The following is a 25,517-nucleotide window of genomic DNA, read 5'->3' on the forward strand; positions in this document are numbered from 1 at the left end:
CTGTCTTGAGTTTGGTGTTACATGCTTTCAGGCTTTTTTATCATCTGTCTGATGAGAGAGGATAGAGTGTCTGGGTTGAGTGGGATCTTTGATTATGCTGGCTGCTTTACCAAAAGCAACAAGAAGTATAGACAGAGTCGATGGAGGGGAGGCTGGTTTTCATGATGTGCTGAGTTGTGTCCACAAATCTCTGCAGTTTTTGTTTTGTGGTCACGTGCTGAGCAATTGCCATACCAACCCATGATGCATCTGGATAGGATGCTTTTTATGGTGCATTGGGAAAAAAATTGAGTGTCAAAGTCCAGCTGCCAAATTTCTAAAGCCTTCTGAGGAAGTAGAGGCACCAGTTGCTGTGGTTGTTAATGGGTTATTCCTATGCTACTCAGTTAGCCAGTCCCACATGGGAGGAGTTCACATACTGTACAAGCAGTGTTATCAGTAAAGTTCAGTTGAATAGCCTGCCTGCTGCTGTGCTCCCTGCACTCTGCTTCATATCAAACCCAACATGGTGTCAGAAATGATGTTGATGAATTTGTGCTACAGACCAAAGGAGATCCCCAACAAGAAAAAATTTACAGCAAGACTGTTATTAGTCATATACCCTTAAGAAAAAATATCTGCCTATGCTAGTATGCTACATTGTATGCACCATGGAGCATGAACTGAGACCTGCCCAGGGTTGCTAGGCAACATCTAGCTGCACCCAAAAATGGATGCATTGTAATAATCTGTAGGCCACTTGCCTGGGAAGTGCACAGAGACACAGATACAGCAGAGAAGTCAGTCTAACTATCGGGGAGAGAGAGAAAAAAATTGTAGTCCAAATAAATAAAATGCAAAACAAAACAGGAAAATGGAGCAAATATCTGCAGTACCTACACCTACTTGCCTAATAAAGCTCCCCGAGACATTTGATTTCTCTAAAGCAGGGGACTTTGAGAGATGTAGGGTTGCAAGCAATCTCACTCAGACTTCAGAAGAGCATCAAATAAACACACTGATATACTGCATCGGTGACAAAGCTGATGACATCATGGGTGGATTAGGACTGACAGATGCCCAGAAAAAGTACAAAACAGTGCAGGACAAATTCAAAGAATATTTCACAGGATAGCGAACTGTGATAAATGAGAGGGCAAAGTTCAACTCCAGAAAACAGGAGCCAGATGAAAGTGTAAATGACTTCATCATGGCATTGTATGCCCTGTCAGACAACTGTGCGTATGGAGATCTGAGAGATGAGCTCATTAGAGACAAGATTGGTGCTGGCTACTAGACACCAAATTGTCAGAGAGACTTCAGTTGCAGGCAAATCTCACACGAGAGAAAGCTATTACTATGGTCAGGCAGAATGAGAATGTTCATCAGCAACAGGCAGAGATCAAGGACGAAAACAATGCTGAGGTAAAGCTAGAAGCTGTACAAAAGGAAGGTTGCAAACAAGGTGAAATCAGAAAGAGGTGACAATAGAGCTCAGCGCAAACAAAACAAAGAGCAGATAAAATGTTCAACTGCAGGAGATGCAGCGAGTCTCCATTCTACACCAAAGAGTTCTGTCCAGCAAAGGAAGTGAAATCCCACCAATGCAATAGAGTTGTCCGTAATAAAAGACCGTGTCACTCATAAACAGTTCTTCAGGAGGTCAATGAAGACCATGGTTCAGACAAAGAGAGAGCTTTCCTTGGGGCTCTAGGTTCAAATAGACAAGCAACACACACAAAATGCTGGAGGAACTCAGCAGGCCAGGCAGCATCTATGGAAAAAAGTACAGTCGATGTTTCAGGCCAAAATCCTTCAACTGTACTTTTTTCAATAGATGCTGCCTGGCCTGCTGAGTTCCTCCGGCATTTTCTGTGTGTGGCTCAGATTTCCAGCATCTGCAGATTTTCTCTTGTTTCAAATAGACAAGGCTGGGTGTTCTACGGTTCAGCTGAAAAATGAGGCAGTGATGTTCAAAATGGTCACTGGGGCAGGTGTCATAGCCATCCCTGAATGTCTTTGAAGAAAACAGACATTAGTAAACCCAACAAAGAAAGTACTCATGGGGCAAGGAAAACGTAAGCTCAGTGTGAAAGGAACGCTTACTACTTCTATCTGTAAAAATGAGAAGCAATTAAAAGAGGATGTCTGTGTTGTTCAGAATCTCTTCTCACCACCACTGGGATGACATAACATCAAGAAGATGAATCTCATTACAAAGTTGGATTCGCTAAACAAGTACCCAGAGTTGTTCACGGGCCTGGGGTATTGAAGGAAGTGCATCTTATCCAGCTGAGGCCAGGAATGACACCCTACTCTCTAACCACAGCGAGGCATATACAAGTGTTGATGAACAAAGTCAAAGCTGAACTTGAGAGAATAGAGGCGCTTTGACGTCATGACTAGAATGAATTGACTAACTGACTGGTGTGCGGGCATTGCTCCTGTTCCCAAGGCAGATGGCGCAGTGCAGATCTGAGTTGATCTAACAAAATTGAATAATGTAGTGAGGTGGGAGAAGTTTATTCGTCCCTCTGTTGAGCACACATTGGGTATGCTGAGTGGACCAAAGTTCTTCACCAAACTAGATGCAAAGTCACGGTTCTGGCAGATCCGTTTAGCTCCTGAGTCACAGAAACTCACAACCTTTATCACACCATATGGACGCTGTGCCTTCAGGAGACTCCCTTTTGGCATCTCGTCAGCCGCTGAATTCTTTCAGATGAGGATGAACCAAATTTTGGAGGGACTGGAAGGAGTATTTTGCCACATGGACAATATACTCCTCTTCAGAGGCTGGAATCACCTGAACAAGAAGAAATGTGAATTTGCAAAGTAAACTGTATGAAATTCACAGTGAGTTGAAAAAGGACCAAATCTGTAGCAAGGTCATGCAATACTGTGAATATGGATGGCCATCTGTTCCATTTATGAACTCAAACCTTACTGGCTTGAAAGAAACACATAACAGCATTCTTGATAGTTTGCTGCTAAAGGTTCCAGACCCGTCGTTCCTGCTACTATACATGCCAAAATCATCAGTCAAATCCACCAATGACATCAAGCCCTTGAAAAATGCCACTTAAGAGCAAGGCAGTCCATGTGGTGGCCTGGTCTGAGCACACAGCTAGGAGATGATGTGAAACATGCAGAAAACTATAAAAATCATTCTGAACCTCTCTGTCCCACAGAATTCCCAGACTCTCCAAGGCAAGTTGCAGGCACAGACATTTTCCAGTTGTAAAAAGACGAATACCTTCTCACTGTAGATTACTACTCATGGAATGTTGAGGTGTCTAGGTATCCTCTACTTCCTTAGCAGCAAATTTTATACAGCACCTGAAAACTGTATTCGCTCGCCATGGAATATGAGAGACGCTTGTGTCAGACAACTGTCCACAATTCAGCTGCTCAAAATTGAGGTATTTAACATCGTAAGGAGTATAGATTAGATGAATAGTTGATCTTTTTTCAGTGTCTAAAATTAGAGAGCTTGGGTTTGAGATTAGAGGGGAAAGGTTTAAAAGTGACCTGAGGGACTATTTTCCCACACAGAGAATAATGGCTATGTGGTACGAGCTTTAGCGGGAGCTTCAGAGTTGGATACATTTAAAAGACGTTCAGGCAGTTACATGGATAGAAAAAGTTTAGAAGGATTTGGCCAAATGCGGGGAAATGGGATTAACTTAAACAACATGGATTGGTTAGGCTGAGAAGCATGTTTCTGTTCTGTATGGCTCTCTGACAAATCATTGTTCTGTAGTAAATGAAGTTGGTAAAATTCATAGTACATTTATTATCAAAGTATGTATGCAGTATACAACCCTTCCTCACAGACAGCCATGAAACAAAGAAAATCATGGAACCATGGAACCCGTTCAAATAAAAAAAAACATCAACAGCCCCCCACATGCAAAAAAGACACCCATCACCAAATCTACACCACTAAAATGTAGATCACAGGCTCTGACGGTTGCAGAACCACATTTGTAAGAAAGTAGAAGTTTTGTGAACCGGTGGAGGGTGTCACCCTTGGTCATATTGTTTCCTGGTGCCATTGTCGCCATATTAATCCAGTATTATTATTCATCACCTTTTTTACAACATCCAAAGTGAACCAGCCCGGGCTCTTGGGTTTCAGTGTGAGAGTTTTCACAACTGTTTCTTATGTTTGTGAACCTGGCCGTTGACAAATTGGTTGCTTAAAACAATATGACTAACATTAGAGCATAAGACTTGGGAGCACTTAACTGTTTAAATTTTGGGTGTTGCTTAATTATTAATGAAGGCTTAACTGGTAAGCTGTCTGTGCATGGCTGTCTCTATAAAATAATAATGATGGGGAATTAAATCTGTATGCTGGTGTATAATGTAAAAGCAATACTGACATCTCTTTGCATTAAAATTTTAGATGTCGCTCCAGACTGACTTAATGCTATAGCCTGGTTTTTGAATGAGTCTGATAGAAAATGGTGGAAAACTTCAACAGATCAGGCAGCATTAAAAGTGAATTTAATATTTCAGGTCAAAGACTCTTCAGAACTGATGTTGATGTTGCCTGGCCCACTGTTATTTCGCAGTATTTGCTGTTTTTATTCATATTTCCAGCATCTGTGCATGTTACTTTATTTAGAATGTGGTTGTTTGTTCTGCATGCATATGTTGAATATGTTGAGTGCAGCAGCAAAGACATTTGTAAGAGATTCTAATGTCAGGTACACTCTATGTAACAGGCAGTAGGTCTATTTTAATTGGGTATTTACTTTGTCTCAGCACTTGAGTCTAATTGGCCTTGCTGTTGTTGGTGGGGGTGAAATCAAATTTTGCCAGTGAGCAAAGGCAATGAATCATTGCCTGCAATTTTTTTTTGTTGTGGAAGTTGGTACTTTCTGCTTGGTGATTTGTGAAACTTTAGCTTATGTTCCCTTTCTTCCTCTTCTCTTCTCCTCTTCCCCCCCCCCCACCCCCGTCCCAATACAGCACATTGACAAGGTTTTCAAACACAAGGAATTGCAACAGCAGCTGGTTGATGCTAAACTTCAGCGAACTACAGAGATTATGAAAGAGGTGGATGAGGAGCATCACAGGGAGAGGGAGTTTGTGAGTAAAGGCAGTTTGTCTCTGCTATTTTCTATATGCTTACTTAATGCTGTATATTTCTGTAAATGCATCATTTTCCAATGTGTGGGTTGTACTTGTGAAGATGTGAAGTCTTTTCACCTTTTATCCATACCCTCTGCATCTTTGCTCCCAGCCCTACTGATTACATTAGACAACAAAGATTTTGCTTTCCAAATATGTTCGGGTATATCTTAAGGATTTTGGGCTACTGATCATGAAAATCACTGAAATTTACCCTATCACACACCATTTTTTTTTAATGAAATCTGTATATTTGTTATTTCAATTCATAATTCAAGTCAGAATAACAGATGCCAAGATTCAGAAAGGCATTATTGTCAGTCCACAAATCAAACAGGTCATCAATGACAGGCAATTCAAGAACTTCTAGTGGGACCAGAGAGAATCACGTGTAAGGTATTCAAGGATGTCAAAAACTTTCTTGGCAACTACAGAACACCAGACTATGTACAGCTATTTGACAACATGCTTTAAACATACAAAGCCATGAAGTGCAGCATATCATTTTCTGCATTCCCATTTAGACAACTTCCCTGCAAATCTCGTCAGTGACGAGGATGGTGAAAGGTTCACTAGGACATTGCAGTCATGGAGCAACAGTATTCAGGGCGACTGGAATACATCAATACTGGCTGATTATTGTTGAATATTTAAGTGAGAAGCCTCAGACACTGAATACGAATGAAAATCATCAACACTATTTTTAGCTTAGTTGAACTATTGCAAAGCGTCAGCACTGTTATGCAATTAAATACATAATATTCAATAAAAGTTAATTTCTTGTTTCTCCAAATTCCTACATGATGCAAATAGAAATTGTATTTGTGTTCATCTTCAAGTAGTTTATCATAAACAAAAAAAATTCAGAGGAAGCAACAATTTCGAAAAAATTGGTTGTCCAGTGTTACTAAAGGGTGCTTGTGTCCTTTAACTTTTTAATGCTCATTCACAAACACCTCCAGTGTATATGGAGTGTTTTGAAAATGACAGTTCATTTCAGCTGCAGTGTGCTACTTTACCATTTGCCTCTAACCAGTTTCAATTGTGTGGTATTAATCATTTGCAATCGGTATATCCAAGTCTATCTTTGCACTGCTTGCAGTCCATCTGGGCAGTGATCTTGGAGTCACTGCCCATTTCATTTCTGGAACGTGCCCTTAGAAGGAGGAAAATGAGGCTCAAAGGGAAAATTTTAACTAAGAATTGTTCAAGTCTACCATGATTTGTGCCACCCAAATACTTACTTCAGGACATTTTCACCTTGGGAATGTGACAGACTTGAAGGCTTCAATTACTTAAAAAACATTTCAATCTCTCTTTATTGTTTAAGCTCTGAATAAATTTGAAGACCTAGTTTTAATTTCCTTGACTCCACATGCTAAAAATGTGATCAGGTAGGCCTGATAAACAAAGGCTGGCTTCTGCTCTTTAACATTTTTTAAATATTTCTGGAGGCATGCAGGACATAATGTTTCTAACAATAAGACTGTGAATGCTGCATCATATCACAAGAGCAACATGTTCCCAGTTATTTCAAATGAATATACGAATTACAAAGTTCTGAGCATTTCATCCACTTTTTGCTAATGTCATTGACATTGTTTGAATGGGTAAGAGAAGTGCCATTGAAGTGGGAGGGTGATGTGTCACAGTTTCAGTAATGACATCTTTTGTTTTGATAGTTGCTAAAAGAAGCCACTGAATTGAGGCACAAATGTGAATTCATGAAGCAGCAAGAGGCACATCTGAAGCAACAGGTAAGTTCATGTAGTTAGCTGTCTTCAGACGTTCTCCAACTCGATCAACAGTTTTACTTAAAGTAAGCTACTGGAAGAACTCAGTGGATTAGGCAGCATCTGTGGAGGTATAAGAATGGTCGACATTTTAACTTGAGTCCTTGCATCAGGACTGGAGTGTAGAGGGAAGATGGCCAGTATAAGGAAAAAGATGAGAGGAGGGTGGGGCAAGAGCTGACAGGTAATTGTTGGAACCAGATGACGGGGGAATGGTGGGCAGTTGGAGCCAAGTGGGGTGGGGGTGGGGAACAGGAAGGGTAGATGTAGAGGCTGGCAGGTGATAGGTGGAAAACGGATAAGGAAAGGATGATGTGCTGGGGGGTGGGGGGAGCTGGATTGCTTAGAAAGAATGGTCCAAAGGAGAATAATCCCAGGTAAATGGGTATGTGGAAGTTGGAACCAGCTGAGGGAGAGTGATGTCTTGGGAGAGGTGGGAGGAAGGTATAGGGTCAGGAAATGTGGGAGATGATAAAGGTGAACAAAACAAGAAAGAATCTGTGTGTGGTAACTATCTGCTCATCATCCCAGCTTTCTGTCTGGTTCCACATACCAGCCTCGGGTTTAGTATCATTGACATTCAGTGATATTACTGTATGTCATGAAATTTGTTGTTTTGCAGTAACAGTACAATATAATACATTAAAAATACTAAATTACAATAAGAAACATATATTTATAAAATTAAATATTGCAGATAGAGAACAAAAATAGTGAGGTTGTGTTCATGGGTTAGTTCAGCAATCTGGCAGAGGAGCAGAATATGTGTCTTCAGGTTCCTGTAGAAGCACCTTGATGAGGGCACATCCTAGGTGATGAGGTGCTTAATGATGGATGCCACCTTTTTGAGGCATTGCCTTTTGAAGATGTCCTGGAAGCTGGAGAGACAAGTGCTGATGATGGAGCCGGCTGAGTTTGAAACACTCTCGTCTTTTCTGATCCTGTGCAGTGGCCCTTCCATACCACACTGGTGGTGACAGATCAAATCTCCTCAAACTCCTAGTGGAAGTGTAGCTGCTTATGTGCCTTCTTCATAATTGCATCAATATGATGGGCCTAGGATAGATCTGACACCCAGGAACTTGAAACTGCTCTTCGTTTCCACTGCTGACCCCTCAATGAGAACTGGCGTGTGTTTCGTCGACTTCCCCCTTCCTGAAGTCCACAATCAATTTCTTGGTCTCACTGACGTTAAGTGCAGGGTTGTTCTTGCAACACCATGCAGCCAGCTGATCTATCTCACTCCTGTATGCCTCCTCATCATGATTTGAAATTCTGCCAACAATAGTTGTCATCAAGAAACATTTCGATGGTGTTTATGCTGTGCCTAGCCACACAGTCATGGATGTAGAGAGTGTAGAGCAGTGAGCTAAGCACACATCCTTGAGGTGTGTTGGTGTTGATTGTCAGTAAGGAAGGGATGTTATTTCTGATTTGCTCTGCTCTGACCGTGTTCTCCCGATTAGGAAGTCAAGGATCCACTTACAGAGGGAAGTACAGAGGCCCAGCTTTTGAAGCTTGTTGATTAGAATATGATGATTGTGTTGAACAGCAGCTGATTCAAGTATTGCTATTTTCCAGGTGGTCCAAGGCTGAGTGGAGAGTCAGTGAGATTGCATCTGCTGTTGACCTATTGTAGCGGTAGGCAAATTGCAGCAGCAGGTCCAGGTCCTTGCTTAGGCAGGTGTTAATTCTGGCCATGACCGACCTCTCAAAACACTTCATCACAGTATATGCAAGTGTAATTGGGCGATAGTCATTGAGGCACAGTCTACTCTCCTACTTCTGTATACCGATTATCTTCCCATTACCTTCTCAATCTTGATGCAGTGTCTCAAAGGAAAGTATTAAACTATCCTTTGCCTCCACAGATGCTGCTTGACCTGCTGAGTTTCTCTGTGTTCTTACTTTGGATTCCAGTATCTGCGGTTTCTTGTTTGATTTCCAGTTGTCAGGTTCTAAAATAGTTTCTGAAGTTGGTGATCCCAGAGTCACTTACTTGTGAGACTGTTGTATTTGAATAATTCAGTATGAAATAGAGAATGTTGGGAATACTCAGTGTGTCTGGCAGCATCTGTGGAGAGGGAAGCACACTGTGATTCAGGTCAGTCTCTTCCTTGCTCCACAAGCACAAGGTCTTGCTGGGGATTTCAACATATTAATGTTTTTTATTGTAGACACACCCAAAATGCCATGACACATGTTTGAGGGTGATAACTGAGGTGGTTTTTGTGACTCAATCTTAGATGTCAACAGCTATTTATTAATTATGCATTTTTAAAATTGTTTTAAAGCTTTCACTCTATATGGATAAGTTTGAAGAATTTCAGACCACATTAGCAAAGAGCAATGAAGTCTTTACAACATTCAGGCAGGAAATGGAAAAGGTAAGTTCATGATTTCCAGTGTAAACCTCTGTGCCATATTCAATTCCATAGTAATATCTTCAATAGGTTATAGTTAAGGTAATTTAGAATTAGTGGTGTTTCTTCTTTCCATTGCTGCTTTGTCTTTTTGAAATGTATGGCTTTTTATGTTTGGAATGTATTCTCTCATTGCAAAAGTCCTATACAAGATGGGTTGACTAGATGTAAAATGTATCTAGTGAACAGCAACTTGTACTTGAACTTGGTCCAAGTCTGTAGCAGGCCCAATTTATCATAAAATTGTGGCTGGCCCTTTCATTTTATCCAGCCATTAGACTGAAGCACTGGAAACCTGATACAAAGAAGCATCCTCTGCTGTTCAGTATTCAGTGTTTAGCAAAATCAGAATATACAGATACAAGCAAGTATTGTTTGCTCTTCTCAACACTCCTGGCCTGAGCCCCTCCAAACGGTAGTGACTGAATGGTGAGTGTCTGTGCTATCACTAAGAGAATGTGTTTTCTTTTTCTTGGTAACTGAGCAAAGCTTGAATTTGTTGTGGTTTGAACTTTAATTCTTTAGTTTGTTCACTTATACTACTATTGAACTACTTTACCTCACCTAACGTATTTCTCATTTACCATTTGATAATTGAAGGAGGTAGATGTAATTCCTTTGCTATTAGACATTTTGGAATCATGACACCAGACAGATTTACAGTGGTCCAGTTCATTGCAGATTATTAAGTTGAATGACAGCTGGTGATGTCTGGGATTCTAGGTACAGGTTTTCCCCAGGTTACAGCAGGGTTCTGTTCTTGTCAACAGTACATAACCTAGACAGTTCACAAATTGGAAATGCAATTACCATCAGAGTTCCCAGTCAGCAGAAGATGGCTGCAACCCTGCAGCAACTGGTGTACCATACACTTGCACGTATGTACAGGCTGTACATAAATTGGGTGTTCATAATCTGGGGAGGATGGCCCTGTATAGTAAACCAATGATAAGATTACTGTCTTGTAACAGTCTGATTCAGCCTAGCTAGTTAAACTTGTACAGCATCCCTGTGCAAACCAGAATCATGGTCAACTGGATGAAGCACTCATGGTGTTTGCATGTCAAACACAAATCTACATCAATATGGGTTTCCAACTAGCTTTGTCATAGAGAAGTACAACATAGAAGCAGGCCTTTTGGCCCATCCAGTCCATGCCAAAACACTTAAACTTTTCACCTTTCACCTCTATCCTATGACCTCTGGTTGTAGTTCCACCCAACCTCAGTGGAAAAGGCCTGCTTGCATTTACCCTATCTATACCCCTTATAATTCTGTATACCTTTATCAAATCCCCTCTCAAACTTCTACGTTCTAAGGAATGAAGTCCTAACCTATTCAATCTTTCCTTATAACTCCAGCCCTCCAGACACAGCAGCATCCTTATAAATTTTCTTGGTACTCTTTCAATCTCATTTACGTCTTTCCTGTAGGTAGGTGACCAAAATTGTACAAAATATTCCAAATTTGACTTCACCAATATCTTGGACAACATTAACATAGCATCCCATCTTCTGTACTCAGTATATTGATTTATGAAGGCCAATATGTCAAAAGCTTTCTTTACAACCCTATATCTGTGGCAGCATTTCTAACGAATTATGGATCTGTATTTCCAGATCTCTTTGTTCTACCACATTCCTCTGCCCTACTGCTCATTGTGTAAGACCTACCCTGATTGGTCCTACTGAAGTACAACATTTTGCACTTGGCTGCATTAAATTCCATCTGTCATTTTTCAGCCCATTTTTCCAGCTGATGGAGATCCCTCTGTAAGCCATTATACCCATATACCCATCTTCACTGCCCAGTAACCCCCTCCTCCCCCACCACCAATCTTAGGGTCAAGATTTGAGAAAGCTCTGAAGCTCTGTTTGGAACCTTTTCAAAGGTAGTCATGTGTATTGACAAGGGGCTCAACCAATTGGCTCAAATTGATGAATCTTAGAGTTTAAATTGGTTCCTCTTTATTTGATGATGATGCCTAATATTTCTTGCCTTTGTACAAGACGTCATTTGTAGAGAACTGCACGAGGCTCCAGTTTGAGCACATCATTCTCCTTAACTTCTGCCATCTAGATTGGAATGCGGAAACAATATTTTTTTTACAGAGTCAGACTCAGATTTATTATCACCAGCATCTTTTGTGAAGTTTGTTAACTTAGCAGCAATACAATGCAATACATGATGATATAGAAAGAAAAAAATAAATCAATAACTATATATATTTTTAAATAGATTAAAAAATAGAACACAAAACAGAAGTAGTATATATATTTTTTTAAAAGTGTGGTTATGTTCATGGGTTCAATGTCCATTTAGGAATCTGATGACAGAGGGAAGGAACTGTTCCTGAACCATTGAATATGTGCCTTCAGGCTTCTGTACCTCATTCCTGACGGTAACAATTTAAGGACATCCCTGGGTGATGGGCTGTCCTTAATAATAGATGTTGCCTTTTTGAGGCACTGCTTCTTGAGCTGTCTTGGATATTACAGAGGCTAGTTCCTAAAGTTGACTAAGATTACAACTTTCTGTAGCTTCTTTCAGTCCTGTGCAGTACCCCCCCCCCCACCCCCCATACCAGACAGTGATGCAGCCTGTCAGAATGCTCTCCATGGTACACCTATAGAAGTTTTTGAGTGTTTTAAGTGACAGAGCAATTCTCTTCAAACTCCTAATGAAATATAACTGCTGTCTTGATGTCTTTATGGCTGCATCAATATGTTGGAACAAGGTTAGATCCTCAGAGAACTTGACATCCAGGAGTTTGAAATTGCTCACTCTCTCCACTTGTGATCCCTCTAATGATTGGTTCGTGTTCCCTTGTCTTAACCTTCCTGAAGTCCACAGTCAGCTCTTTCGTCTTGCTGACATTATGTGCAAGGTTATTGCTGTGACACCACTCAACTAGCTGGTATATCCTGTATGCCCTATCAACTCCATCTGAGATTCTACCAACAATGGTTGTATCATCAACAAATTTGTAGATGGTATTTGATTTATGCCTAGCCACACAGTCATTTGTATATAGAGAGTAGAGCAGTGGGCTAAGCACACACTCCTGCAGTGCGCCAGTGTTGATCGTCAGCAAAGAGGAGATATTATCACCAATCCTCACAGGTTGTGGTTTTCTGGTTAGGAAGTCAAGGATCCAATTGCAGAGGGAGGTACAGAGGCCCAGATTCTGGAGTTTACTTATCACGACTGTAGGAATGATGGTGTAAAACACTGAGTTATAGTCAATGAACAGCATCCTGACGTGGGTATTTATGTTGTCCAGGTGATCTAAGGCTGTGTGAAGAGCAATTGAGATTGCCTATTGTGGCAATAGGCAAATTGCAGTGGGTCCAGGTGCTTGCTGAGGCAGGAGTTCATTCTAGCCATGACCAACCTCTCAAAGCATTTCATCACCGTAGATGTGAGTGCTACTGGGTGATGGTCATTAAGGCAGTTCACTCTACTCTTCTTAGGCACTGATATAATGTTGCCTTTTTGAAGCATGTGGGGACTCCCGACTGTGACAATGAGAGATTGAAAACGTTCTTGAATACTTCCGTCAGTTGGTTGGCGCATGTTTTCAGAGCCTTACCAGGTACTCCATCGGGGCCTTCTGCTTTGCGATGGATCACCCTCCTGAAAGACAGCCTAACATCGGCCTCTGTGACAGAGTGATAGGGTCACCAGATACAGCAGGGATCTTTACAGTTGTAGTTATATTCTCCCTTTCAAAACGGGAATAGAAGGTGTTGAGTCCATCTGATGATGAAGCATTGCTGATTCACTTTGTGGGGAAATAATGTCTTGCAAACCCTGCTAGAGTTGATGTGCATCCAATACTGCCTTCAACTTTGCTCAGAATTGTTTCTTCCCTCTTGTACAGACCTGGGTTATCAGACTTAAATGCCGCAAGTCTAGCCTTCAGCAAATGTTGAACCTCCTGGTTCACGCACGGCTTTTGCTTTTGGAACGTACAGCATAGTGGGGAACTTCCTTCGGTGGAAGGTTTAATTCACATTTGCAATTTGTATAAAGATACTCTATTGGGAATATGTTTCTGTGCAAGGTCAAACTTTCTCATTCCTCACAGATGACCAAGAAAATAAAAAAGCTGGAAAAAGAAACTACAGTCTGGCGTACCAAATGGGAGAACAATAACAAAGCACTCTTACAGATGGCCGAGGAGGTGTGTATAATCTCTTCATTTAGCAGTTGTTGAGTTTTTAATTGGCGGTATGTTTTTTTTACCAGCATTGTGCAAACACAGCTTTTTACTAGGTATCACTTGACTTCTTTCTTTGGTTGGAAAATTAGCCTTTTGTGTAATTTCTGATTTTTATAATTTTTACAATTGTTATACCCATTGTCTAATTCAATGCAAATGAAGCATATTTATTATTCCTCTACGTTCTCCTGCAACCTTCGACGCCCTTATTAATCAAGCAACTATCAACCTCCACCTTAAATATACCCATTGCCCTAGCTTCCACAGCTTTCTGTGGCAATACACTCCACAGATTCACTACCCTCTGCCGAAAGAAATTCCTTCTCATCTAAGGAATAAAAAATTCCTTTTCTAAAAGGATGCCCTTGTATTCTGAGGCTGTAGGCTCCCCAATATTGCCCTTGATGTCCTTTTTAAATCTCTTGCCTCTGATCTTAAATCTATGCTCTCTCTCCTCAATTAAAGTGCTTTCACTTAGTCTATGTCCTCATGATACCTATCAAATCTCTAATATTCTAGTGAATTAAAGTCCTAGTATAAGGAACCTCTCTATAACTCAAGCCCTCAAGTCCAGACACTGGTAAATCTTTTCTGAACTCTTTCTAGTTTAATAACAAGGTGACTAAAGCTGTACACAATACTCCAAAATGCAGCAAATGTATAACTTCAACATAACTTTACAAATCCTCTGCTCAATACCTGAGCTGTGGCTTTCTCCAAACTATGCATTTGCATTCTGAGATCCCTCTATTCCACATTTCCTGGGGCCCTACCATTCACTGTACATGCCCTACCATGGTTTGATCTCCCAAAATATAATATTTCACATTTATCTGGATTGAAAGCCATTTGGCAATCCTCAGCCCACATGCCTTGTTGATTAAGATTACTCTGTAATTTTTCATAAGCTTTTATACTATCTACACCACCATCTTATTCAGTGCCTTATTCATTCACACCTAAATCTGAAATTTGAAAGGGAGAAGTGAACTGAATAAGTATTTAGCACCAATCTTCTTTATGGAAGACATTAGCAGTATGCCAGATGTTCGAGAATGTTGGGTGAAGAAGTGTGTGAAGTTGCTATTACGAGGGAATTGCTGCTTGGGAAGCTGAAAGGTCTGAAGATAGATATGCCAGCTAGATCAGATGGACTGCACGCCAAGGTTCTGAAAGGCGTAGCTGAAGAGATTGTGGAGACATTAGTCATGATCTTTCAAGAATCACTTGATTCTAGTTGATTCTGGAGGACTGGAAAATTGCAAATTCACTCCACTCTTCAAGAAGGGAGCAAGGTAGAAGGAAGGAAATAATAAGCTAGTTAGTCTGTCCTCAGTGGTTGGGAAGATGTTGGAGTCGTTTGTTAAGGCTGTGGTTGTGGAGTACTTGGAGAAACGAATGCTAAATTAGCCTAAAGTCATCTTGGTTTCCTTAAGAGAAAATCTTGCCTGACAAATCTGTTGGAATTCTTTGAGGAAATAACAAGCAGGATAGACAAAGGAGAATCAGTGGATGTTGTATACTTGAATTTTGAGAAGACCTTTGAGAGGGTGCTGCACGTGAGGCTGCTTAACAAGATTAGAACCCATGATATTTCAGGAAGGATATTAGCATGGATGGAGCTTTGGCTGATTGGCAAGAGGCAAAGAGTGGGAATAAAGGGAGCCTTTTATATTTGGCTGCTGGTGACCAGTGGTGTTCCACAGGGGTCGGTGTTGGGACCACTTTTTACATTGTATGTCAATGATTTGGATGACGGAATTGATGGCTGTTTAGCCAAGTTTGTGGATGATATGAAGATAGGTGGAGGAGCAGGCATTGTTGAGCAAGCAGGGAATCTGCGGAAGGACTTGGACATATTAGGGAAATGGGCAAAGAAGTGGCAAATGTTATATGGTGTCAAGAAGTATATGGTCATGCACTTTGGTAGAAGGAGAAAAGATTAGACTATTTTCTAAACTGAGAAAATTCAAAAATCTGAGGTGCAAAGGGACTTCAGAGTCAGTTCCCTGAAGCTTAATTTGCAGGTTGAGTCCTTGGTGAGGAAGGAAAGTGCAATGCTAGTAATCCTTTCAAGAGGACTAGAATATAAAAGCAAGGATGTAATGCTGAGGCTCTATAAGGCACTGGTGAGGCCTCACTTGGAGTATTGAGAGCTGTTTTGGGTCCGTTATCTAAGAAAGGATACGCTGACGTTCCAGAGGGTTCATGAGAATTTATTCAAAAAATGAAAGACTCATCATATGAGCAATTGATGGCTCTGGGCCTGTACTCGCTGGGATTTGGAAGAATGAGGGGGGACCTCATTGAAGCCTATTGAATATTGAAAGCCCTAGATAGATTGGTGGGGGAGTCTAGGACCAGAGGCCACAGCCTCAGAATAGAGGGACATCTATTTAGAATGGAGATGAGGAGGAATTTCTTTCGCTAGAGAGTGGTGAATCTCTGGAATTCGTTGCCAGAGGTAGCTGAGGAGGCCAGGTCACTGGGTGTACTTAAGGTGGAAGTTAATGGTTCTTGTGTAGTCAGGACATGAAAGGTTACAGGGAGAAGGCAGGAGAATGGGGTTGAGAGGGAAATGGATCAGCCATGATGAAATGACGGAGCAGACTCGATGGGCTGAATGGCCTAATTCTGCTCATATGTCTTGTGGTCTTAAATTAGGTCCCAGCACCAGCCCCTTTGGCCACCACTAGACAAGGTCTCCAATCTGAGAAAAACCCCTCAACCATCATCCTCTCCTTCCTAACCCTGAGCCATTTAAAAATCCAATCTGCGATATCACCCTGATCCTATGCAATATAACCTTCCAGAATAGGCTGCCAAGAGGACTATGTCAAAGATCTTTCTAAAGTCCTTATAGATAATATCCACTGCCACTTCTTGGTTACCTCCTCAAAGAATTGCAATGGACTTGTCAGACATGTCTGTCCACCCACAACGCCATGCTGATTGTTCCAAATTGGGGAGTTCCTCCAAATGTTGGTAGATCCTGTCCCTCAGAATGCCCTCCAGCAATTTACCCATCATTTATGTCAGACTCACTGGCTTGTTTTTGCCACCCTTTTTGTACAATGCTACCACATTAGCCACTCTCCAGACCATTGGAAGTTCATCTGTGGCACGAGATGCAGCAAAAACTTACGTGAAGTCCTCCGTAATTTTCTCTGTAAGAGGTATCATTCCTGTATTGTTCACGCTTGTTATATTACCTCAGCCCACAATTGGCATGCTCCTGCTTCGAGCTTTTACCTCTACTTCAGCTTTTTATGGAAGGGAAAGCATCTTTCGAAACAAAAATGTGGAAGTCTGTTCACAAATGGATTCTTGCAAATGGTAATGTGAAATTGACTAGACAATGACAATAAATGACAACAGGCCAAGGTAATGGAGAGAACCTCACTTCCAAATCTTTGATTTATTAGAGAAGCTAGACAATTCTTCAGTTTAACATCTCTTCTAGTAGTTGATTCCTCCTAAAATGCAGTCTATTTTAAATTAAGCATGAATTTAAAATTGGGGAAAAAATGGGATGGATACCTGATTGGTTTAAAAAATTTTTTTTACAGAAAACCCTTCGAGACAAGGAATATAAAGGTCTACAAGTGAAGCTGGAGAGGTTGGAAAAGCTATGCAGAGCTTTGCAAACAGAGAGAAATGATCTGAATAAAAAAGTGCAGGTCCTTCAGTGTCAGCTTTCAGGAAATGATGGGACCTTGAACCTGACAGAAGACGTATACCAGGATTGCAAAACACCTGATTCCTCAGAAATGGCTGAAGTGAACACAACGAGTCAGGAAGCAGAAGAAAACCCGTCTCATGTTCCAGCTATTTTAGATCAAGAGTGTTCAACTGGAGCTCTAGAAAACACTGCAATCGCTTCAGGCATTGATTCTGTTGACTAAAGTTATCTGTTTAAAAAGAAATTATGTGGAGTTATATATTTTTGTGTAATTATTGTTTGACATGTTCTTGGTACTTATTGGCTTTGTGGTGAGAATTTCTTACACATTTTTCTACCATATCTGTATTTTCTTAGGGGATAAAAGGAATTTATGTGGTTCTGGTAGTTGTATGGTGGGTCAAGTTAGTCTCCTTCATAAATTTTCATAATTGCATTTGCTTCATTTTTAATATTGATATTTTTTGCATTGAAATCCACCCCAATATTCTTAATACTTCTACTGAGATGTGAATATTTCCATATAATTTAAATAACAAGTTTTTTAAATGTATTTTCCTGCAGTGTTAAATACAACCAGGTTTACCTGAGATGAGCTTCCACAGTTTGGATCGTTTCCTGATTTTTCTGATGCTGTATCTTTCAACTTAAGACCTCCCTCAGTAGCAACGCTGTTGCTTGATTGAAACTTCTAGAAGACGTAGGGGCATTTAATGCTTGAAAGAAAGGTGTCTAAATATAATAGATCACTTCAGATGGGCAAAATTTGACAGGGAACAGTTTAAGGGTTTTAAATATTCTGCAGTGTTGCAGGTTCTTCAATCTTTAGTTCAGTAAACCTTCTATAGATTTGTACTATATGTTGAATTAGGATTGCTGCCCCTTACCTCCACCTTGAAGCTGTAAGAAACTGGAGTAACGCTTGTTCTACTCTGTTCTCTGTAGTTTAGAGTAAAATGAAGCTTCCTCAAGAATTTTGACACTCTATTAGTTTAGACATCTGAGGACAGTTTTTGTTGTTTTGAGAGAAGATACTGACCCTGATTTGCATTTTAATAATGCTTTATTTGGTCTTTTTTAGTAGCCTTTTTGACAAACCACCTATTTTAGTTGTTTTATTTTTAAGAATAAGGGATCAGCATTTCCTCTAGATTTTTTTTAATGTAGCATGGCAGCTGCACTATCCTTTCACCTCAGGATTTGAACTTAGACCAAAGCAAAGTGGATGAAATCTTGTCTCAGGCTGTGAGCGTTATTTTTGGCATTATTGTCTGAATGCATTGATGGTCCAATATACAGGAGTCAGTTGGAACAGAATGATGATTTTAGTCTCCCAAGGATACCAAAAGTAAATGGTTATCCCATTCCTAATGCTGAATTTGGTATGAAATGTAGACATCTACAACAGAGCTGTACAGTTAGAATTGAATGGAAACTTTTTAGATACAAACTCAGGATGGTGGGCAAATTGATCAGGTGGATAAACTGAGCCTCAGTGTGAAAGACATAATCTGTTAGATCTTTTTGATTTTAGTATACATAATTATTTACAAATGACTTCTGTAATCTAACATAAGTATTTGTAAACTACCTGACAATGCAATTTTCATTCAAGAAGTGAATGAAAAGAATTTTCATTCTTTTCACTTTTCACTTGTTTGCTATTGAGTGATGAATCTCAGATGGTTCAGTAGCACATAGCATGGGACGTGGATTCCAGTTCTTGTACTGTGAATGATCAGATTCATTTTATGGATTTAGAACCATAGAACATTACAGCACAGAAACAGGCCTTTTGGCCCTTCTTGGCTGTGCCGAACCATTTTTCTGCCTAGTCCCACTGACCTGCACCTGGACCATATCCCTCCATACACCTCTCATCCATGTACCTGTCAAGTTTTTCTTAAATGTTAAAAGTGAGCCTGCATTTACCACTTCATCTGGCAGCTCATTCCACACTCCCACCACTCTGTGTGGATTTGTTAAAGATTAATCAAGGTTTCTGAAATGTATCCAGTATTTCTGCTCTAAGTATCTAAAGGTATCTGGATGAGGCAAAAATGGGTATATTTTTCAGAGTTGGAAACAATTTTGGATATGCTTAAAAACATTTTTTATTGGCCTATGCTGTTCTTTGTTTACACATCTGAGTAGTTTGGCTTCTGTAAGGCTGTTTTGTCCACACTTCCTCTTTGCTCGTATTCTAGTGCAGCACTGTGAAATCTTAAAAACACTTGTCTCTTTACCTTCTTACATGTCAAGACACTCCAACAGCGGTAGGTCCTTCCTGCCCATGAAATTCATATGGATCTGTTTGTTCAGCCCATCGTGGAAATCATGGGATTGCTTTGGAAATGATGGTTGTGAAGAATCTTGGATTCGTCATCATTATGTGCCGAACTTTTAAAACTTTTGGCTGTCCATGCCTTAATTGTAACTCATGAATGTGCAACTTGTTCTTCCATCAACTCAACATTGCAAGATGTTTGAGTTTCTCTTTCCTCAGCACATGTCCCAGAAATCCCAGCTGCCATTTCCTGATTGATGATCTCAACTCTCTTCTTATTCTGATTTTTTTGCAACACCTCCTCATTTGTTACTTTGTCCTTCCATATTTTCATCATTCTTCTCAAAAACCACATTTCTGCAACTTCAAATCTTCCCTAATTTTGCTTTGATATTGACCAACATTCACTTCCTTATGTTAGTGTGGAATGAACATAACACTGCAACAGAATTTAATTCCCATAGAAATTGTTATCTTTACTACCTTGCTCAAATGCTCGGACATTCATTTAGCAGTTCCAATCCTACTAATTTCAACATCAAGCTCTACCATCTGATGTCATTATGCATCCTAAGTAATTGAACTTCCATGTTTATTTAATTGTTTTGTTGCCCACTTTCAGTTCACATTTATGTATTTCTTGTGACAATTCAATCTTCTTGCAGTTGATGGTCAATCCTCTCTTTGCACTTCCTTTGATGACTTTATCTAGTATTTCTTGGAGCTTCTCCTTAGAATGGCTATCAGCACTGTGTCTGTGTTTCATAGGTCATTCAAGTTGTATCCACCAATTATCATGCCAGGAATACTGCTAATTTCTCTTAGAATCACCTTGTTATAAAGGTTGAATAGGTTAGGTGAGAGAACCTGTCTCCTTTTAATCTGGACAAAATCATTTGTCTCATTTCTTTTGTTTGTTCCCAGTACAAATTTCTGATGAATCACTGATTACTTTAGGGAAAAAGGTTAAGAAGACTTGGTAAAGAACCAACACAAGTTTTAGTAGAAGTCACCCACAAGAAATTTGAGAAGTCCTGATTGACCAAAGTTATGTTGTATTCTGCATTTCAAGGGGGTGGATAATTGATGTTCCTGTCATTTGGTGCTTTCTGGAAGTTTAGTATATCTCCCTTAGCTTTGATCAGTGAAATCCTATTAAATGATGTCCAATACTTGAAAGACATGTTGTGTTCGGGAAGAAAATGTTCTTTCTCATGTGCTTAAAAATCTAGAATCAAAATATGTAATTTTGGATATTTGTTTCCTCCATCTCCTTGAAGTATGTCATCCTTGTCTTATGTATTCTACGAGATATTCCATCTGCTGTTCCATGTGATCCTCTTCAGTTCTTTAGACGCTTGTTCATTTTTTTCCTTCACTTCCACATTACATCCTGAATGAAGTTTTCCCGTGATTTTTAGTTACAAAAACTTTTTCAAATGGAGCTTTACTCTTATCTCCTTCCTACTTGAATTTAGCTGCATTCATAAGTTTCAGTAGTTCCAGAAAGAGCTCACAATTAATAGTAATCTTTATGAATAGCATTTTAGATTGAGGTACACTCAGTTGCTGAATCATATGTGTTTCATAGTTGGTTGTGGGTGCTGCCTGCAATCAATCTTGTGTACAGGAAAATGTACTGTATAGCAAACTGAGCAGATCCTGCAGCCTGCATTCACAATCAAGTATCAAGCATTAAACTGAAGTTCTGTAACATTTTTGCATTTGAGGGACTTTTGAGGAAACAAGAGATGGCTAAGGTTATGTTTGGGATTAGGAGTGAAAAATGCTGATACCATTGCTAACTAATCCCATGAATTCTTTACTGCACTTCATGCCATGCTGTTGTTTCCTATATTCCTGCAACACTGATTCTAAATAGGAAGAATGCCAATGTATGGCCAGTAAAATATGTCAATTTCAAAGTGTGAAGCAGTGGTACTTGGATTTTCATTTGTAGTTATGTTATCTCAATTGGGTAACTATTTGCAAGCCCCAATTAAGCTACAGTTTTATCTAGTTCAAGATCCCTTGTATGAATAAAACTAGCACCCAAATTTAACCACCACATTTTACAATTCATACAATGAGCCTTTTACATCTGGGATAATTTTGATTGAGACTAATCAGTCTTAATATATAAGAACGTACAAATGCATGCAATGCATTCTATCAGATGGGTAGTTCCACCTCATGTTCTTCTCTTTGCAATATATTTGCACTTGTCCAGCAAAATTACTGCCTACTCCATTCAAATAAAGAAAGTTGTATGAGTCATCGATGCCAATCCAATAGGTCAGTGAAGCAGCACTCCAACCATTCAGACTGATCAAAAGAAATATTGAGACCACGTTGTGCTGCTCTGCTGCTGAGCATTGACTAGATACTTGTTGGTGACATTTTATCTTAGAAAATTGCCATTCATCTCAAATTCAAGGTTTAAGAGAGCAATGTCACCTATTTAGTTTACATTTCATTAGGAACAAGTAAAATTCTGTTCCTGTGATTAAGATTTCCCTTTTTTAGCAATCAAATTCAAGGTGTGTACCTTGTACAATGCAATTCATGTCATCTCTAGTCAGTAGTAATTGATGGAGATAAATTGAAAAAATGTGATAAGTCAAAATACACACTATTTTCCTTGTATTACGTTAAGTACTTCTAAGCGTGCTTTTGTGCTTAAAAAAGCTAATATTCCTAAATGATCCCAGCTGTGTCCCTTCCTTTTTGTTTATGTAGCTGAATATTTTGTTAGCACTTAGCTGCCTTCTTAAGACTAGCTTGCTGCCATTTCTATGCTTATTTACACAATCAGTGTTGGTGTGATGTTGTTCAGAAAGGTGCATTTAAAGTTAGGATTTGAACTTTAAAACCACCCAATCTATTTTGATATTGTATAAAGTTACAATGCACAGTTGATCTTAAACCATGGATTTAATTTTTCAAATTAAATTTGCCATGTCTGTCGTAATAGGTTCTCAGTAGTTTATATGTGACTGTGACTTTACTTGAGGGTGTAGGGAAAGGAGGCAAAATTTTGGTGTTTTAAAATTGCTTTAATAGGGAAAATTAGTTATCCTGAATTAATCTACATTTCCTTCATCTGGTGGTAGAATAAGTGGCTCAGTTTATCTAATCACAATAGGAATGACTCAGCAGATTAGTAAATATCAGTATATTGAAAATGGCATATATCTGTCCTCCTGCACCCTCTAGTGGATTCATAGGCTGTGCTACTTCAAGCTAAACAGCTACTGCCTTAGCCAAAGTCTTGGGGTAGATAGGACAGGGTGCCACAATTGGTCTGAATTGCCTCTGGCTAAAAGATCAGAAGGGACTGGGAACAGATCAGCAAAAGAACCAGGATTTTTTTTTCACCTAAATACAATTCGGCAAAATATTAAAAAGTGGATATTAAGTTAGAAGAAAAGATTATCCTCTGGAAGATCTTAACTTGCATGTGTAACAAGTCATTTGGGGCAAAGTATTAAGGGTTATCTACATACAACCATCCTAAAATGAATTAAGCACAGATGGGGAAAATGGCAGAGGTGTGTCAATCCACATACACACCTGCTTTGTTGTGGTTTTCGTACACATTCAACTAATGAAATTGCTTATTTTTACTTACTGTTCCCTTGCACCTGATTGGCTTAAATAAGATGGTTATGAACTTGTGTCATTATAAAAATGTTGCATCTTATAATGAGGAAAGAGAATTAAGACACCAATTTCTATACAGAAAATTTTAAAGTAGATTTATTCTGAGCCTTGTACTTAAAGTGGCTATTAGTCAAAATGATATACCTTTTGAAACACCTATTTTGATATTAGTCTTCCTACCTAATCATGCTGAAGATATATAAAATACAGCTCCTAACCCAGGCTACATCTGTTGCATATATTGTAATGAAGAAATTCAGTCTAGCTGAATTTCTACTGGGAATGCTGTTATATTTTGTTTGTTGGTACAAATTTAAAAGGGACACTTAGTACATAGCACGTCTTCCTAATACTGCCTGATGGGAAATGGGTTCACTGTGTTGATCAATGTTGTACTGAGGCAAGAAAGTAATGATGATGCATTTAACCAGAAAATGCTGGAATACTTAGGTCAATCAATGTCAGTGGGATTAAAATCAGTTAAGTCAAAGACAGATCTGTTTTTCTTCCCACCGATGCAGCCTGACTTGCTGAGCATTTTCTGGTTTTACTACAGACTTGCAGCATCTGCAGTTTTTATTTTCATGCATTTACATTAAGTTGGCAGTGCTGTGACTGAAACCTCAGGTGATGATGAGAACAAAAAAAAACTACCTCTGAAGATTGTAGCAGAGAATAACTGTGAAACAATGAGTCTGAAATAGTTGATGCTTAAATCGGTTTTATTCAGGATTTGGGGCAAGTATTTGAATGGGTGGACAGCATGCTCTTGCTTTCAGATTTTCACACATTTTGTAGAATTCCTTAAATGTGAATCTATAATGTTATTTACTTAAGGAGATGTAAAAGCAAATCAACAAATACAAATATGGAAAATATTTGCTGTTGCTTGGTCATTTTAACTTCAACTAAGTTTTATTTTTGTGGCTTTCAAGCACTTTCTTTTACATCTACATTTCTTAGATTTCTGCCAAATGTCATTTCGCTGTTATACTTTAAATTGTATTCACCCACATTCATGTCACTTTGAAAGCTGTGCTGTTCCTAGCCTCCAGTAAAATGAACTTTTTACTATAGAAGCCTTAACAGGTAACCACAAATATTGTTACTTATCACAGCTGAGGATTATGTACAACTCTCTGCTTATATATAAATCTATAAAAATGGATTCAGAAAATTGTTGGCAAACGTTGTTCAACATTTATCCAACTTCAGGGACTATTTCTAAATGTCACCACCCTTTTAATAAAAATTGTTTAGTACATAATTTAAAGTGGGTAGCAGAGCCATGAAGATTTGGGCAGATAATCAAAATCTTGGTCAAGGATATAGGAGAGTCTTAAGGAAAAAGATGGACAGCTGGAAAAGTTGAAGGTGGAAATTTCTTAAAAGCACAGGCAACTTATGATAGAGCCATCGATAATGGAGCAATTCAATTTTGAAATGATCAAGACCAAATCTGAAGCACAGCCAGCTAGTATTTGAAGATTAGAAAAGGTTGAGCATAGGGGGAATTCAAACATCACTTACCTGAGACCCCATAAAAGTCAGCAAACAGATGTTTGACAACTAAATGGAATGTGGTGTAAGACAAGCAGCCAAGTGTTGAAATAAGATCTCACCATTTAATCAAGAAAACAGATAATTTGCTTAAGACTTTACATTTCTCTGTAAGTTAACAAAATGTGTAAGATCAGCATTTGAAACTTTAAATTTGTTTCCAACTTTACAAGGAACAAAGTATATATTTTTCAAAACTGCAAAGCATGAGGGAAATGTCATTTTTTAAAAAAATTCTGTTAGATGTTATGCTAGCATTTCTATATTAGATGATAATTAGTAAATTCACTATGTCAAAGTTTTTGGTTATTCAACATGAACTCAATAACAAATATATAGTACTTTAGGACAAGCAAATATTTGTTACTAAACAAAAACTTTTGACAAATATTCAACATTCATCTAACTTGTAGGATTTGGGGACTATTTCTGAATGTCATCAACTTTTATTTTTAAAAAGTTCAGTCCATTTATCTCACATCATTGACTAGACATTTAGTGAAGATAACACATATGGGAAAATATGCTTTATGTAAACTAGTTTTGAATAATGAAGGAATGCTGCTGTAAACTTTAATCCGGTAAATCTGATTTTTGCGTGATAATCTTTTATTACCTCAACTACTTTAACTATGTATTGCTGAGCATCTCATTAAGACTGCCTATTTTCCTGCTTTAACTATTTTAATTGCTTAATGTAAATCAAGTTGTGACTAGAAAAATAGCATCAGCTTTTAAACTATATATTAAGCCAATACGTGCA

At 39.0% G+C, this 25,517-nt stretch overlaps 1 protein-coding gene across 2 annotated transcripts in view; it reads left to right on the plus strand.

Annotated features, from left to right (window-relative positions):
- LOC140727900 (gamma-taxilin-like) overlaps positions 1 to 24,072 on the plus strand; it is an 83,895-nt gene extending 59,823 nt beyond the window's left edge. For both annotated transcript variants that reach the window (XM_073045838.1, XM_073045839.1), the window contains 5 exons: positions 4,960 to 5,079; positions 6,804 to 6,878; positions 9,209 to 9,301; positions 13,428 to 13,523; positions 17,132 to 24,072. In XM_073045838.1, the coding sequence (XP_072901939.1) occupies positions 4,960 to 5,079; positions 6,804 to 6,878; positions 9,209 to 9,301; positions 13,428 to 13,523; positions 17,132 to 17,467 (720 nt within the window). In that variant the 3' untranslated portion in view covers positions 17,468 to 24,072. The remainder of the gene's footprint in view (positions 1 to 4,959; positions 5,080 to 6,803; positions 6,879 to 9,208; positions 9,302 to 13,427; positions 13,524 to 17,131) is intronic.
- Positions 24,073 to 25,517: the final 1,445 nt, after the last annotated feature.

This window comes from Hemitrygon akajei, chromosome 5 (genome assembly GCF_048418815.1).
Source record: "Hemitrygon akajei chromosome 5, sHemAka1.3, whole genome shotgun sequence".
Lineage (NCBI taxonomy): Eukaryota > Metazoa > Chordata > Chondrichthyes > Myliobatiformes > Dasyatidae > Hemitrygon > Hemitrygon akajei.